The 17,609-nt window shown below is 44.4% G+C and overlaps 3 protein-coding genes and 1 long non-coding RNA gene across 4 annotated transcripts; all 4 read left to right on the forward strand.

Annotated features, from left to right (window-relative positions):
- Positions 1 to 1,835: 1,835 nt before the first annotated feature.
- Positions 1,836 to 4,486, forward strand: LOC149374330 (uncharacterized). Its single transcript, XM_089594025.1, has 5 exons — positions 1,836 to 2,052; positions 2,101 to 2,163; positions 2,211 to 2,563; positions 2,633 to 3,420; positions 3,463 to 4,486. Exons 1-5 carry the CDS (start codon positions 1,836 to 1,838, stop codon positions 4,484 to 4,486), a joined length of 2,445 nt encoding a protein of 814 aa, XP_089450151.1.
- Positions 4,487 to 5,996: 1,510 nt separating this feature from the next.
- On the forward strand, positions 5,997 to 8,567 carry LOC149374331 (uncharacterized). Its single transcript, XM_089594026.1, has one exon. The coding sequence runs from the start codon at positions 5,997 to 5,999 to the stop codon at positions 8,565 to 8,567; it is 2,571 nt and encodes an 856-aa protein (XP_089450152.1).
- Positions 8,568 to 8,973: 406 nt separating this feature from the next.
- LOC149374332 (uncharacterized) lies at positions 8,974 to 10,521 on the forward strand. The gene has a single exon (XM_089594027.1). The coding sequence runs from the start codon at positions 8,974 to 8,976 to the stop codon at positions 10,519 to 10,521; it is 1,548 nt and encodes a 515-aa protein (XP_089450153.1).
- Positions 10,522 to 13,918: 3,397 nt separating this feature from the next.
- Positions 13,919 to 14,523, forward strand: LOC149374333 (uncharacterized). The gene is made up of 3 exons (XR_016293138.1): positions 13,919 to 14,100; positions 14,196 to 14,379; positions 14,489 to 14,523. It is a non-coding gene; the product is annotated as an uncharacterized LOC149374333 (long non-coding RNA).
- The last annotated feature ends 3,086 nt before the right edge of the window (positions 14,524 to 17,609 follow it).

Genomic DNA, 17,609 nt, shown 5'->3' on the forward strand with positions numbered 1-17,609 from the left:
CATACCAGCTTTAAGTTTTTGTTCGTACTTAACTATTCTAGTCAATACACTATTCGAAACACCTCCGTTATTTTTTAACAGAGGTTGCAATATCTTAGAATTAATTTAAATTTATAGCTGTAAATCAACTCATTCCATTATAAAAAACCGTTTCTTGCTACAGTGCCACTACTGCAGTACTAATCAAATTGCTCCGTTCTCTTGATACAGGCCGCGCGCGCATTCCTTTATTTATAAAATCTTATCTTGCACTGTTCTTGTTTTTCAACACTAATTTGATGTAAGTATCAGTTATTTTCACAAAACTTATAAGTATTAGAATACTAAACATTAACTAACGCTTTTTTGTCAGCAGAAGCTTTTATTCTTACTGACACAAACATCGGATGAACTCATCAGACTATAGTTAAATTCAGTGATGCAGCGACGTTATTAACCTCTACTTCACCAAAACAAACTTAAGAGGTAAACTTTCTGTTCCTTCTTTTTCACTTAAAACTACATAAACCTTACAGTACTCATAAAAATTTCTTATTTCATATTTTTAGTTGAAAGAGTTAAGATAAGTGAAACATCTGATGAAGAGACAATCCCCCAAAAACTTCTTGATGCTGCCAACGAAGCCATCAGTAAATCTTTGCCTGACACTTCAAAAGAAAGATATCAAGCAGCATATGATTTATTCATTTAATGGATGGATGGATGAAAATAAAACTAACTCGTTTAATGAAACTGTGTTATTAGCATATTTTAATGAACTGCATAAGAAAGTATCTCCGCCAACTCTATGGGTGAAATACTCAATGCTAAGAACAGTTATTAACGTGGAAAAAAACATAGATATTTCCAACTATATCAAACTAAAAGCATTTATAAAACGGAAAAATGTTGGATACAAAAAGAAGAAAGCAAGGTGTTTTACCTCCAACGATATCAAACAATTTTTCAATGAGGCTCCGGACAAGGACTTTCTTTGTATCAAAGTGAGTTTTTACTCTACGCTAGACCAAATTGTTATTTTTCTTTCTAAATACAAAAACTTGATTTTGATTTTTGCAGGTTGCATTGATATTTGGGTTAAGATGTTTCGTTCGACGATGTACTGTCGGTCGGCCCCCCCTCCTGATCGTCTCGGCGCTTCATTACGCCGCTGCCGCTGGCATCGACGGCCTGTGCCGGGACCAGCTCAGTTCGTCTCCTGATACACAGGTTCACGCATCAGCTGGCCAGCTACAAGCCTCTACCAGCCAAGCCACACCAGCAGCAGCCAGCAAGCCGCTCGAGACAGCTAGTCCACCAACAATATCAGCAGAGCATAGTACGCAGAAAGTACGCTATTCATTGTCACCGGGTTCGCTTCCCTTGTACTCAACAAATAAAGAGTTTCTCAAACATTGGTCCTTCGAGCCGGATTCAGCAACAAGGAGAGGAAAGCCGGCACGATGTAAGTACGCATTAAGTCCTGCGTCTTGTGTTAATGCGCGTGTCTTGCACGTCCACGAGCGTTAATTAATGTAGCCGGAGGTCATGGCCACCACGCTGCCCATGATACGGATTGCGTGGCAGCCGTGGTTCTCGTTTGTCAGCCACCGCGGCCGCCATATCGCAGGCGTCGCTGACTGGAGCTCGCGAGTGCACGCGCGCTTGGGACCGCCATATTGGCTGCTCGCTGTGCGAGCGTTAGCCACTGCCGCCGCCATATTGCAGGCGTCGCCGACTGAAGCTAGCGCGCTCTGGACCGCCACGGCCGCCATGATGCCCGTGTCGCGGATTTGAGGTTTGGCTGCTCGCCGTGCGAGCGTTAGCCCCCGCGGCCGCCATGTTGCCCGCATCGCATGACTGCTGCTCACAAGTGCACGCGCAATCGAGACCACCATGGTCGCCGTGAGGCCCGTGTCGTGGATTTTATGCAGCCAACTGAGCGTCTGGCGCCTTGCTGCCTCGCTCGCAGAGTAGTCATCCTTTCCGAGCGCCTGGCGCCGTGTCGCCTCGCTTACGAAACAGTTGGCTCAGCAGAGCGACTTATAACTGATCAAGAAGCGTCCGCCTCGAGTTCCGTTGATGATTCAACGTCGAACTCGTTATATTCATGATTTTCAGGGAAACCGGACAGGCGTCAGCCCTGTTCGCCACTTAACAACGGCTTGGCGACGTCATCGCTCGGTTCACGGCCGCTGTAAAGGCCACCGAGACAAGCCACTGGACCCCAGGCCTCGTCACGGCTCGGCTTGAGCTCTTGGACGCCTACTGGAATGACTTCCAGGTCAACCACGTGGGTTTGTTGACCGCAGAAACCACCGAACACGGCGACGCCGCGGACGACATATATGCCGCCGCAGAGGCCAACTTCGTCGATGCCCGGTCACACCTGTATGACGCTCGGCTCGAACTAGCCCCGACCGGGGCCCACGGGGAAATCCGCCCAGCCGGAGAACCGGCACCACATCGTGGGCCCAAGTTGCCTACGATCACCATCCCGCCCTTCTCGGGACGACGAGAGGACTGGGAATCCTTCAGGGACCTGTTCCGAGCCCTCATACACAACGACAAGCAGCTAACGGACGTTGAGAGACTCTATTATTTAAAGTCACTCACTCAAGGCGATGCCAAGGCCGTCTTGGACTCCGTGTAGATCGTTGGGTCCAACTACCCGACAGCCTGGAGCCTACTCGAGGCCCGCTATGAGCATCGGCGGCTCCTCGTGCAGGACCACGTTGCGGCGCTCCGCAACATCAAGCCTCTGCGGGACGAGTCAGCTGGAGGTCTCCAAGCGCTGTTGGACACGCTTGAACGTGATCGCGATCAGCTTAGTGCTCTCGGCCGCCCTGTCGCCTCCTGGGATGATTGGTTCATCGCGTTTGCAGCAACGGGCATGGACGCCACCACAAGACGTGCTTGGGAAGACGAGCTGGAGAAGCTGGAGATTTTCAGCGACGTGCCCGGTGATTTCTGGGCCACTTTTACCATGCTGGCTGCGTTTCTGCGGCGCAGATGCCGCACTCTCAGCTCCGTAGAGGCTTCTCATCTAGCGCGCTCAGCTGGCTCCGCCGGCTCACGAGGGCCCTCCTCGACGCACGCAGGGCGCAATTTCCGCTCCCTCACGACCCAGGAGGCCCCAGCGAACTGTCCGGCTTGTCAAGAACCCCACTATCTCGGGCATTGCGGTCAGTTCCGGGATCTGAATCCAGCCGCCAAGATGCATATCGTATTCCAGGAGAAGTTATGCTTCAACTGCTCGAAGCCAGGGCACTCCCTGCATGACTGCCCCTCCAAGTTAATCTGCCAGCGCTGCCGGGCGGCGCACCACAGTCTGCTGCACGACAGCCGCAAGCGCCGGTCCGAAGCTCCAGGATCTTCGGACCCACCCAAGCATGCGAAGCCAACCAGCTCCGATCTCCTCAAGACTCCTGATGAGTCCCGGCAATGACTCGCGGTGCTTCCGACCGCGCTCGTCCAACTCAGCGGCGGCCGGGGGCCCATCGTCACCGTGAAAGCCCTCCTCGACCCGTGCTCCAAGCTCTCGGCCATCTCTCTCAAGCCCGCTCGCCGCCTGAAAGCCCCTTTGGAAGATTCTAGAACCAGCGTATCGGGCATCGGCAGCAAACACGCCGTAAGGTCGACACTCCGCGCCAGCCTGCGCCTGATGCCAGGGGATGGCACCCCCAGTTTGCATCTGAAGGCGCTGTGCATACCCCACCTCGGTCTTTCAACTCCTGCGGCCCCGCTTGACCCCAGCATCCTGCGAGTCTGGGCCAGCCTGCAGGACCTCGCCGACCCCGACTTCGGCCTTCCTCGTGCGGTCGATATTCTCATCGGCGCTGAGGTCTACAGCCATCTGCTGCGCCCTGGGTACCATCAGCGTGGAGAGATCGTCGGTCAGCATACAGCACTTGGCTGGACTCTAGTCGGGTGTGCTCCTGGGCGCCCCTTGGACAGCGCCGTCGCGTGTCTGACATTGCACGATGAGCTGGCTCCACCCTGGCATCGCGAGCTCGTCATGCTACTCCAGCGCTTTTGGGAACTTAAAGAGGTGCCCTCCGTCTGCCGCCGCGCGCCTGATGACATAGACTGCGAGCGGATTTTCGCCAACTACCAGCGCGACGTGGACGGCCGTTATATCGTGCGTTTGCCTATGAAGCCCAATGCTGCACCGCTCCTCGGCGATAGCCTGGCTAGCGCCCTGGCCTCACTGCGATCTCTACACCGTCGCCTCCAGCGGGACTCAAAGATGGCGACCGAGTATAACCACTTCATGAGCGAGTACCTCGCCCTCGGTCATATGAAGCAGCTCTCCAGCCGAGAGCTCTCCGAACCGAGCGCCACGGTCTGCTACGTTCCGCACCACGGCATCTGGCAACACGGGAACCTTGGACCAAAGTTGCGCGTCGTGTTTAACGCCTCGCACCCAACCTCGAGCGGCTACAGCCTCTCTCCTTGCAAGATGTCCGCGCTTGCGGGTGTGCTGCTCTTTCGCTCCGTATATTGAGTCGCAGTACTTTTGGTTCTTTGAGAGGTTTTGATTTTTTTTAGTGGCTGTCGCGTGTGTTTTGCTGTCACCATTAATTGTGTGCTATTGGCTTGTGGTGTCCTTACTTGTGTATTGTGTGCTGTGAGTTTGTGGTTTTCGGTTTGCTGTTCTCGTTGTTCTCTCGCCATTTTTCTCCGAATCGGCTTCGTTTTGGCACATTTTGGCGGCCGATTCGAACTTTGAATGAATCGCCCGCTTACTAGAGGTGTTTATAGTGTGCCGTGATGACGAAGCGCCGGCGTAAGGAATGCGAAGACAGCGACGATGAAGGAAGAGAGGGGAGCACTTCGTCGCTTCCCTCTTTACCCGAGCCACTACTTACACTACAGGATGTCAACAAGATAGCAGAAAATGTAAACACGCACCGCGATACGCTGCTTGATCTTTTTCGTACTGAAAAGGAATCTCCTCGATACACCAAGATAAAGAATGCTATGTTGGGTATTGATGAGGCGTTTCGTGCGCTATCCAATGCCTACATACAACAAGTGACGGTTTCCAACATGGCCTGCTTTTATGAAAAAGTTCTTGATCGAGCTTGTGAGGCTGTGAACACGGCGGATACGGCGGTTGAGAGGGCTCCGCAGGCTGAGAATTCCAGAGGATCATATGCGGCCGCGGCGGCTGCGCGCTGGGATAAACCTGCACATAAGATCTCGCTTAACAATGGTAAAGATTGAGATAAAGTCGGATGAAAAAATGTCACCACGCCTAATTGTTCACGATGTTCCTGTTGATCTGGAAAAGGAAGAGATTGCCGCCTGTATTGCGACTCAAAATCTCGACTCTGCTGCTGCTGACGTCATTAAGCCTATTTACTTGTACCCTGCTGGCAGAAAGAAAGTGCGCTCTTGTGTAATAGAGGTCAGTCCCAAGCATAGGCTGGAGTTACTGAGACAGCAGAAGATTTGTGTTAACTGGTCTAGATGCCGTATTGAGGACCACATAACAATAATGCAGTGCTTCAAGTGCTCGACCTTTGGACACATAGCCAATAATTGTGATAAGGATATTTGTTGTGGTCACTGTGCTGGCAACCACCTGAGTAGTAAGTGCACAGTTAGAGACAAGAGTGACATTCTCAGGTGTTGCAACTGTATAGCTGCAGGTAATGCTGTGCACTCGCACTCAGCATTTGACAAGGTGGGATGTCCGATTTTGAGAAAAAAGGTTGAGCGTAAGATTAGATCCATTGACTATGGCTCATTGTCATAAAGAACTATTTAAGATAGGCCATATTAATGCACAGTCGCTTGAGGCTCATTTTGCGGACGTCTCATCTTTAATCTCGGATCATCAGCTTCACCTGCTAGCGATTAGTGAGTCCTGGCTTAAGCCGTTTACATCTTCCAATAGATTTCCAGTACAGAACTTTAAGCTAATTCGGTCTGACCGTGTTGGAAGAGGCGGCGGGGGTGTGGCATTGTACGTGCATGAGTCCATTCCATGTAGAGTGGTATGTCACACCATGGCTGGTGAAACCTACTCAAAAAGACCTGAGTACCTTTTTGTTTCGCTTGACTTCTGCGGTGCGCGTGCGCTGCTCGGTGTCATCTATTCCCCTCCAAAGGCTGGTTATTGGTCTGACATAGAGGATGTTATTATGAATTGTAATGTGCCTTGTGATTTTACGGTGCTGCTTGGGGACTTCAATATTAATTGGACTGATGATTCATCGAGCTGCCGCACTTTGCGAAGCTCCTTGACGGTGTGTGGCCTTCAGCCACTTTGTTTTTTGCCAACCCATCACATTGGTGATTCGCACACGACAATTGACTATATCTGTGTAAGTGATGTTAACCGTGTTCGCGATTTCACTCAGTTGCCTTATCCTGCAATATCTAAACATGATTTCCTGTCGGCTTCACTGTTGTTTGAAATCCCGCGGAGTGTTAGTCGCTTAGTGACAAGACGATCATTCCGTGACTTTGACATTGCTAGTTTCAATAATGACCCTCAAAGCATGGATTGGAGTGACCTTCACGGGTTGCCGGATGTTAGTCGGAAGGTTGATTGTTTCATTGAGCGTCTTACACAGCTCTACGATGCTCATGCTCCATATCAAGTGTTCACCCCTCGGAAGAGGCGTTTACCTTGGGTTACTGATGGTCTGCGCGAATTGATTAGGGCACGAAATAGGGCGTGGACTGTGTACAGGAGATATAGAAGGGAATCTGATCATGCGGCATACAAGCGGCTACGGGGTCATGTGCGCCGAGCATCGCATCAGGCCATGACAACTTACTACAGGGATAGATTGGTTAAATCGAGAAGTGCGACCGAAATGTGGAGATGCGTGGGTGAGATGGGCGCTTCTTCGGGGTGCAGAGAGAGAATTGCGCTCCCCGCTAGCTGTGACGAAATAAATAAATATTTTATTGGTTGCTTTCGCCCTGCGCCTTCTGATGGTCTATGGCCAAATGTGCAGGTCTCTCCTGAAGACCGCTTTTACTTCTCCTACGTGACGCCTGAGAGCCTATTGAGGGCGATCGCCAAGGCCAGGTCTAATGCTGTAGGCCCGGATGGTATACCTGTAAGGAGCCTTAGAAGCTGTCTTCCAACAATTCTCCCAGTCTTGATGCATATATTCGACTGCTCATTACAGTCGGGAGTATTTCCTGATGCGTGGAAAATGACATTCGTACGTCCGATTCCTAAATGTCGACAGCCAACTGACCTTGGCCAACTTCGACCTATTGCTCTCTTGTCGGCCACATCCAAGATTCTGGAAGCTGTCGCTGCCGAGCAGATTACTATATACATCCAGCGCCGTGACCTTATCGATCACTTGCAGTCCGGCTTCAGAAAGCATCACAGCACACATACTGCACTTATAAAGATGGTCGATGACATTAGGGAGGCTGCTGACGATCAGCTGATCACGCTGCTTGTCGCTGTCGACTTTTCAAAGGCATTCGACTGTGTTGATGCCAGCTTGCTCTTGGTGAAGCTTAGGAGACTTGGATTCTCCTACTCAGCGTGCGCATGGATTCGATCCTACCTTTCTGGTAGACAGCAGGTGGTGTTGGATGATGATGGCGGAAGATCGGCTCCACTGTTTCGGAGGGCGGGTGTCCCTCAGGGGAGTGTGTTGGGCCCTCTTCTGTTCTCGCTGTACATTAACGATGCGCCTTCTGTGCTGAGACACTGCAGGCATCACATATATGCAGATGATCTCACGCTGTACATAAAGGGACGTTATAGCGAAGTGCCTCGCCTAGTTTGCGATATGAATGAGGACCTTGATGCGCTTGGTCTGTGGGGCATTAACTGTGCCCTGGAAGTTCACTCGGGGAAGACGCAGGTTGCGTGGTATGGCTCCCGTGGCTTTATCAGCCGTATTCGTCATTCTAATCCACCGAAGGTTCGGGTAGGTGGTAATTTCATTGAGTACAGTGATGCAGTTAGGATCCTGGGAGTTATCCTTGATGGGCCTCTGACTATGGCGCAGCAGATTACGGAGACCAGTAGGAAGTGCTACGCTGCTCTTTCTCGATTGCGTAAGTGTGGTGACTCTCTCGTGCCTGAAATGCGTTTGCTACTTGTGAGATCGCTTGTCCTCCCATACTACGATTATGCTGCCTGCCTGTTTCTTGGCTTGTCATCGGAGCTGCTGGTGAAAATGCAGCGTTCTATGAACGCGGCAGTTAGATTTGTTGCGGGGCTCAAGAAGAATGAGCACATCACACCCACGTACATTCGCCTCAATCTCATGCCCTACAGTGTTCGTCGGGACTACATGTGTGTTGGCTTGCTTTGTAGCATTTTGAAATCTGGTGAGCCGCGGTATATATCTGAGTGCATGGTTTTCCGCTCATCTGATGCTGCAGGCTCTAAGAGAGCAAATACCCTGGATCTGGTTATCCCGTGGACGAGGACCGAGTTCTACAGTGACTCGTTTAGAGTTTACGCTGCTCGACTCTGGAATCGCCTACCAATTGTTATTCGTGTGCAGTTTGATCAACCCTGTTTCAAGAGGAAACTGGCCGAATTTTTACGGCAGGACCACTTCCGTGGTTCTAAAGGGTCGTGCCTGTAAATTTTATGTGTGTGTGTTACCTGTGTGTACTTAATTGTTGCTTTTAAAGACTTGTCGTCTGCCTATTTGGCTCATTTTAATTTATTTATTTATATGGTTAATTATATTTATTTATTTTATTGTTGTTTTATATTTGTTTTATGTACAGTCTCTTTGTTGTTGGTGCATACGACACCAGTGTCATTTAGTAATTAACCTACCATTGTATTAAATCATATGTAACGAGCCGAGCTATAAAGAGCGCTCTGCTCTTAGCTCTATAACAATAAATTCAATTCAATTCAATTCACTTATGGCGCGACTTGCTCGCCCTACTTGTCACTGCGTGTGATTCAACAACTCTGCCATGCCGAAGGACACTTGTGGCCGGACGCCGTACCTGTCGTCATGAACGATCGGTACGTGGATGACATCCTCTCGGGATCAAGTAATCGGTCTGCTGCGCTCAGGCGGATTTCCACTCCGGAAATGGGTCGCCAATGACGCCGAACTTCTGGCTGACCTCACCCAGGAAGCTTGCCTGCGCCCTACGTGGCGTGAACTCAGCGACGCCAGCCTCGTCAGCGAGCTTGGCATCAGCTGGGACCCAGCCTCGGATACTTTCCGGCTCACACCCCCGGCAGCTCGAGAACAGGACACCAAGCGGAGCATCCTTGCTGGACTCTCGAGCCTCTTCGATCCTTGCGGTTGGCTCGCGCCGACCATACTCCAAGCCAAGCTCCTTGTGCAGGATCTCTGGCGCGCCCGGTTAGATTGGGATGAGGTCGTGCCTGCATCAATGGCTCTTCGATGGTCAGCTTTCACCACTGAGCTGAAATCAATCCAAGGCTTCTCCATTCCACGTTGGATTGGATCTTCGGCTCCGTCAAAGATTCACCTCCACGCCTTTTTAGACGCCAGCCGCCGCGCGATGGGCGCGGTGGTGTACTCCCAGCTGCAGGACTCCTCAGGGCAAGTCCGCTGCCACATTCTGCTGGCCAAGACGAAACTTGCGCCCATCCGAAGCCTCAAGCCGTCAGCCACACCCCAGGCTCGCATGACGATCCCTCGCCTTGAGCTGCGTGCCGCGCTGCTTGCTGCGAAACTACTACGCTTGGTCGTCAGCGAGTGGAATATCCCTATTGAGCAATGCTACGCTTGGTGCGACTCCCAAGTCGTTCTACGCTGGCTCCGCTCTGCCCAGCCGACCAACCACGCTCTTGTCGACAACTACGTCACCCACATCCAGGAGGTACTGCCACCGCACATCTGGCGCTATGTGCCTACTCATGACAATCCTGCCGATGTGGCGTCTCGAGGCACCGATGCCCAGACTCTACACCGCCAGCAGACATGGTGGACTGACCCTTCCTGGCTGTCCGAAGGCCCTGATCGTTGGCCCCAGGAGCCCTCCGAGCCACCACAGCCCTCTCCTCCTCGCCTCTGCAACGTCACGCAAAAGGTCGAGTTCGACCTTCTCCGACTGTTCTCCGATCTGGGCGTCCTCCTGCGCACCCTCACCCACCTGCGTCGGTGGGCGAGACTCCATCTCGGCCGAGCCCCTACACGACCGATGCTCTCAGCACCGACGGCTACCGAGTTGACCGATGCCTACCTCGCTTGCGTGCGCTTGAGCCAGCAGCGTGCCTTCTCTGATGAACTTGCACTGCTTCGCACGGGCCGCGCCCTTCTCAAGCGGCACCCACTGACATCGCTCGCAGCCTTCGTTCATACAGACGGCGTTCTGCGTGTGGGCGGTCGCCTCCAGCACGCCGAGATGACCTTCACGGAGCGACACCCACCCATCCTTGACGGCGCTTGCCCTCTCGTACGCGCTGTGATTGTCCAAACGGCGACGGGAGAATACACCTGGCCAATCACGAAAGTCACGCTGCTTCCCGTGATAACCCGGACCGCCTCTCAGCCTGCATCACCCGGAGGCGAAACCGCTCTGGATACGGCGGGCGGGACTTGAAGTTTCGTTCCTGGAACGAGGCGGGCGGGATGTTTCGTTCGACGATATACTGTCGGTCGGCCCCCCCTCCTGATCGTCTGGGCGCTTCATTACGTCGCTGCCGCTGGCATCGACGGCCTGTGCCGGGACCAGCTCAGTTCGTCTCCTGATACACAGGTTCACGCATCAGCTGGCCAGCTACAAGCCTCTATCAGCCAAGCTACACCAGCAGCAACCAGCAAGCCGCTCGAGACAGCTAGTCCACCAACAATATCAGCAGAGCATAGTACGCAGAAAGCACGCTATTTATTGTCACCGGGTTTGCTTCCCTTGTACTCAACAAATAAAGAGTTTCTCAAACAAACTGGTGCATGTAGAAGACAGGAGTTACATGATTTAAGCACTGGTGACATCAAAGATCAAGAGACCCATTTAATAATTACAATTCCGAATAAGAAAACTCATATAGATCGAGTTTTCACAGTTACGGAACCTTTTCGTTCAATTGTCATAAACTATATGAAATTGAGACCGTCAGATGTGACTAGTTTTTTTGTAAAATACAAAAATGGAAAATGCATGAAGCAAGTCATTGGGAAGAATACATTAGGAAACTACCCTCGTAAAATTGCAGAGTTTTTAGGCCTACCCGAGCCCACAAGGTATACGTCGCACAGTTTTAGGCATACTTCGACAACGCTGCTTGCAGTACTGGAGCAAGTATAACAGAACTAAAACGTCACGGAGGATGGAGGTCAGCACAAGTGGCTGAAGGATATGTTGCAGACTCTATTAACAATAAAATTAAAATTTGCAACAAAATTGTTGGAGACCTAGGAGAGGAATGTCGACCCCCAGCATCAAATCTGTTAAAATAACTAACAGTTCTCAAAGTTGTTCTGGGAATCAACCAATACCAAATAATACTGATGCTAGTAAAAGTACTAAAGCTGTAGTTCAGCACCCTGCTACCATCACAACAAGGGACATCCCACTAGACGAGACATCGTGTGATTCATCCTCAGCTGCAGCTTTGCAAAATATCAAAATATGTATAAATACTGCAAACCTCGAATCAAACCTCGTGTTGATATTTATTATATTTTTAAACAAGAAATTAACTGTGTTAAAATATTATAAGTGTATAAATTGTTCATTACAGATTATTAATTTTATATGTGTTCAAAATAATTTATAAATGCATAAAATTGTAAAAATTCTCATCATTTATCTATAAAAATAAGCTTTGTGTACATTAGATAGACGTTGAATAAATATTTTTCATTTTTAATCCTGTAGTTAAATTTCTATTAAAGTGATCATTAACCAGACAAAATACGTTCTCACTTTGCGCCCTTAAGGAGAAAAATAGGATACGCGACTCAGGCGGAGGCCTTCCCGCCCTTGAGCGCACTTTCCGCCCTTCAAGTACTTTCCGCCCTTGGGCCGAAAGTACTCGGCAGGCGCAAAGTGCGCCCGCGGGCAGGAAGAAGCACTTTTCGCCCTAGTGGCGTAATATACAAGTGGTTGAAAATCTGAGAGAAAAACTGGATATTTGAAGTGAATTTTCTTAGATTTATTTGGTCAATTAAATGAAGATCCAAATGAATTACTTGAAAATTATTATCAATGTTATTATATAAACAACTACTCAGGCACTAAGTTACCAAAATATGTGTCTCACCAATAAACAAGGCAGTGTGGACAGCTTTAAAAAACTAAAATGGAGGCATAATGAGGATATGTGGCTTACAGCGGATGGTAAGTTCTATTTCTACATTTCAGCGTAAACTAACTTAATTGCCGCTTAGCGAATCAGAAACCTACACTTGTGTAAAGTGAATTATAAAAGACATGGTCACCTTCTAGTATCTACATACTACGTGTGTAGTTCTTCGATTCTAGGTTTAATCACTGCAACGGGGTACATACAAAAACTCTTTAAATAAGCGATACTTTTACAAATTACAAAAAAGTGAGGCTGCAAATTTTCGGTTCTTAACCATTTGACCTTCAAGTGAGACACACCCTACAGCCAGCAATGACGAACTTTCAAAGATGGAAGGATCCACTGACTCTCCTACGGCGGGAAAAACTACTCATTTTTCTTATTATACTAACAGATATGTATAAGATTATATTTTACGCTTCTGAATCCACAACTGTCCTTATTATACAACTATCACTTTATTTTCCTTGAAAGTATAGTTATATTTATCTCATAACTATTGCTGTAATTGCAACTGATTCTTACAGTGCACAAGCATGTTAACTTTAACTTATTATTTTTAGTTACAATCTTTAAGTATTTCTTTTCGCACTTACATTTAATCGATGCATGCAATGGACATATGTAACACCAGTATCAAAAACACTTCTTCATAAATGTCATAAATATTACAGATCTATAATTAAACTGATTAATTAATCGTTTTAAAAAGTTTAGTAAAAATATTAAACCTTAAAAAAACACCTATTTTTGCCGCGTTAAAGCCCCTCAACTATCGGTAAACTATGTTGTGTATTCATTTTTTGTCATTTTTGAATGTGAAATAGTCAAAAATCATTATTAGTATTCTTCCCAAATTAATGATGGGAATGATAACTAAAATTAACAAGGCTGAGATACGGTAGTAAAAAAAAAAGAACTAATATATAACTAAGGTGGTTGCAACACGTACTACAACGTAACGCAGGGGCGAATAATGTCGACATTTGATTTAGTAGTAATTGCATGATAATTAGAAAATTCAATTAAAAATAACTTAATACTTTTTATGTCATGTAGTCTCTGATAGTTTTGTTTGTAATGCTCAAGTATTCTTTTCCGCACCGTATCATCTTGAACCGTCGCAAGGATTTTAGCTAATAATTTTTATACTTTTTGTTAATATGTACTCATAATCCGATGCGCTAGGACCCTTACGACTGAGGGCTATACAGAATTCGACGGGCATGTAGTTGATAATTTAATAGTTTTGCAGTATTTTTCGGAATGTTTGCTTATAGCGTCGATGTGAAGAATAAAGTGCTAAAACTTTAAATTAATGTATAAGTCCAAATCTTATTTTTTCTTACTTTCTAGATCGCTAAGAAATCAAAATAATAGCTCTACTATTAACTAATAATGTAAACACTTATTAAATTTTGAACAAAACAAAGTTACAGGACCCCTATTTTCAAAACTTTTTTGTTTTCGTAAACACAATTATGTTATATTTTTTTCAAATTTACGTTAAATGAAGTTTTTACTGTGATGTTTATTGTTGTGCTGGAAAAATTAAGGAATTACCATTTTCTGGACTTTGATGTATATAAAAAAACAATAAATAGCAAACAAAAACCATGACTCTAATTAAAATAACCGTGAAGAGCGAGTGTGGCAGCTCTGGCTTCGTTAACCTATGAGGAACGGCGTAGACGAAGAAGATAAACATTATAAGATTAATTTTAAATTTTGTAGGTTTCCATGGATATAAGATTCAGCTTCATCCAAATGTGACCGAGTTGCAGATAAATGAAGGAGAAACCCTTAACATTACATGCATAAGCACTGGCTATGTCAATTTTTATTTTCCCACCAACAATAAACGGGGTAGAGTAAGTTAAATGACTTGAATATTTTATGTACACAAAGGTTGTATAAGCAGGCTTTTGACTAAGACGATAACCACTGACTTTTACTTTAAAAAAAGACGACTTCTCGACCAGATGTTATACCAGAAGGCAGGAGCACCAATAAGACATTTATAAGATCATCAACTGTTTTTGGAGACACTGGCTGGTATTGTTGCGCTGATGAAAGCAAACAAGTAACAAACTTGACGTTAAAAAATCACAGTGATCCAAAAATTACTTGGATGTACGTTTATGTTAAATGTAAGTTAGTAAAAGTATCATGCTTATTGATTTTCTGTCTTAAAATTATCATATTTTATCTTATTACTGCACAAAAAATATTTTTAAAAGTTTTACTATTGATATACAGCCAATAGAAACCCATTCGTGCATAAACATAAAAAGGGAGATTTTTTACTAGCTTATGTATGTAAAGAACATGTCATTATTCCGTGCCAGACGACTTCTCCTGAGTTTAAAGTCACTTTGAAAAAAAATGGAAACGTAATGTCACCCTGTTAAAATTTACTTATCAAGTGAGAATTTAAAACTTCAAAAATATTTTTATTGTAGGTAGTTCAACTCGGCAAAAATACAAATTTTAATCCGAAAATTGGTTACATCATTAAGAACGGAGTTCGTCCCTACTCTGATTTGTTTACTTGTTCCGTAGAGCATAACAATTTATCATACACAATTATTCTGAAAGTTGATATTCTTACACTTTACGATTGTATGGGTTGGCCAGAAATAATCATGAATAGTCCAAAAGACATCACTACAGGCTCGAGATTAAGTGCTAAATGTACAGTTAAAGTGAGAAGAGAAGCCGCTTATAGCATTTATTGGAAAATTCCGCAGAACACGGTAACGTTAATTACCTGTTTATTATTATATTATTTTGATAATGGCACAAATGCGCATATAATATTCCCAAAGAATTTCCTAAATCATATACAGTATTTACGTTTAATAGACTTCTAGGATAATTTCAAACACTATTCGAGAAAATGTTAATGACTTCTACACAGAAGATGTAATAACGTCTGAGCTTATTATTAACAATGTTACATTTAGAGATTCAGGAACTTACATATGCCAAATAGAATCATCGTATAATGAAACAAAAAGTACTAAAGTACATAATATATGTGTATATGGTACGTCTTGGTCCCCTACTTTTTGGTCACTTCTTTAAAATAATCATTGGGTTTCTACAAATTTTTTTTTACAGATTCTAATCATCCCTACATTAGTCTGACATCTGTTGAGAGAAAAGTATCCAGATTATATGGTGAATCTGTAACTTTCTTGGCTAATGTCTCCTCGTGTCGACAACCGTTTTTACAGTGGTAACACACACAGTTTTTTCTGATGTATAAATTGATGAACATGAGACTTACAATACATATTCTTGGTCTTATTGAAAAGTTTATTGCTTTTCAGGAAATATAATCATCGTGTCATCCCTCGTGTTTTAAAATATTCTGGAAGCTTAATATCAACATTTTCCAACCAAACAGAAAGTAGCTTACGCATAGATAATATTTCTATTGTCAATGATGGGATTTATACTCTAGTAGCCTCGAAAGTAGTTGACAATTTTCTAAAAAAAAAAAACATAACGTTTCATCTTAAAGTTTTCGGTAAATAAAATTTTAATAACACAGAAGTATTATTAACATTCAAAACTTATCAACACTTAAAAGTTTTAGTAAATAATTAATTCGATAGTTAAAAATATCTTGCTTTTTTAAACTGGAAGCTAAAATCGTTGTACCACATGTTGATAATTAATATTATTATACAGTAAGAGAAAATATTAAACTCAAAATATTCTGTACGATGTTTTTAGCTTTATCTTGATGGATTTTTTTTTTTTTTTTTTATGTAATACTTTAGCAAATAATAAATTGAGAAAAGTAATATTAGTGTATTAAATGTTCCAGTTGATTTAGACTCTGAAAATGCGAGCTCTGTGTGTTTTCACTTACTTTTGATTCGTTTTTATTGCACAGCAGCATGTTACATTTGTTTGAATGTACTTTTTTGTTATTGTTACTCTTCTTTACTTGAATGATTATACTATTTTACTGCTTGTAGATAAGCCCAGCGTAAAGTTTGATCCAAGTTATTTTAAAAAATACTACAGCTACAATGAGACTGCGACGTTTGTTTGCGTTGTTAAGAGTCACTTGGAATATAATGTATCGTGGAGTTATATCAGTCACCCGACAGAGTCTACACATGTTGATGATTCATCTAAACTACAGGTTTGTTTGTTTTAATAAATAGAAATGTTTCAGTTTCAATTGATGATTTAAAGTAATAACCAGAAGTATGTCAAATAATCAATATGCGTGAGAGCGTGATGAGGTAAGTTAAAGAAAGCAGACGAGGCTTTGGTGACCGCGCTACTATTCAAATCTAATTCACACACTCGAATGTATAAATTACGAAAAATTATTATTTTTGTTCGTACGCCTTTAATTTTTAGGTTTATTTTCAACTTTTTAATTCTGTTGTACAGTTTTTGTGACGAATAGAAGCCAAAAAGTCGTAAGAATAACGAAAACTAGACGAGTGAATCTCAAAATGCTGTAATTATTGTTTTACTAGGCTTAGTCTTCACAAAAATATCTGTATTTGTATATAGGCGTCTGACTTTCTTAAATTTAATTGCAAAAACAATTTGAAGATTTCTTTGAAAAATGATTATAATATTAGTATTACGGTATTGCGTCATGCAAAAAAATTGGAAAAATTCTACATGCCATTTTCTCGTAAATTTCGTTTGTATGAGACTCTTTCATAAGGTGACGAGTTAAATTGAAATTTTTTCAACATTAAAAATCCAAAAATAGTGTTGTAAAAAGGTCTTAAATTCTACTTGTGACGTTTTGACATTTTTATGACTATCCTGTTTAAATTTCAGGAAGATGCAACATCACGATGTCATTTTTTACATTTTCTACAATAGATTTTTATGTTAGCAGTGTGTACTGAAAAACCTGGAATAGTTTTATAAGAAGCAAATTTTGACTTGCAAAGTTATGAAATCGTTTTTAAACATCGAGTTGTTTATTTAGTACCTAGTAGACTTTTACGTACGAAAACATTAATTTGCAGACGTGATGTTTAGTTAAAAAAGACTAGATCTGATATTGTTACGTTGGCGTGAAGTACTATTTGAGTCTTAGCCTGCGCTTACTAACTCGGGATTTTTACGGGGTGTGTAGGTGAGACACAGTGCTAGAAAACTATGTCGATTTCGTGAAAAAGTTTTTTTTTCTCGTATTTCAACTTGAATGTTGTTGACCTTGTTGACCGGAGCGAAGGAGCACTTTGAAGCGAGAAAGCAAGGGTTTTAATCGTTTGGAGAAGCAAAAGAGTTACTACTATCTTTCCTGAGTCACAGTGCATACTCCAACGTCTTAGGTGGAGACAAAAGTTATATACATTTAAACACTCACGATACGTCTAAAGTAACC

This window comes from Copidosoma floridanum, unplaced genomic scaffold, assembly GCF_036245765.1.
Source record: "Copidosoma floridanum isolate Cflo_tuat_1 unplaced genomic scaffold, Cflo_Japanese_pri ptg000020l, whole genome shotgun sequence".
NCBI lineage: Eukaryota > Metazoa > Arthropoda > Insecta > Hymenoptera > Encyrtidae > Copidosoma > Copidosoma floridanum.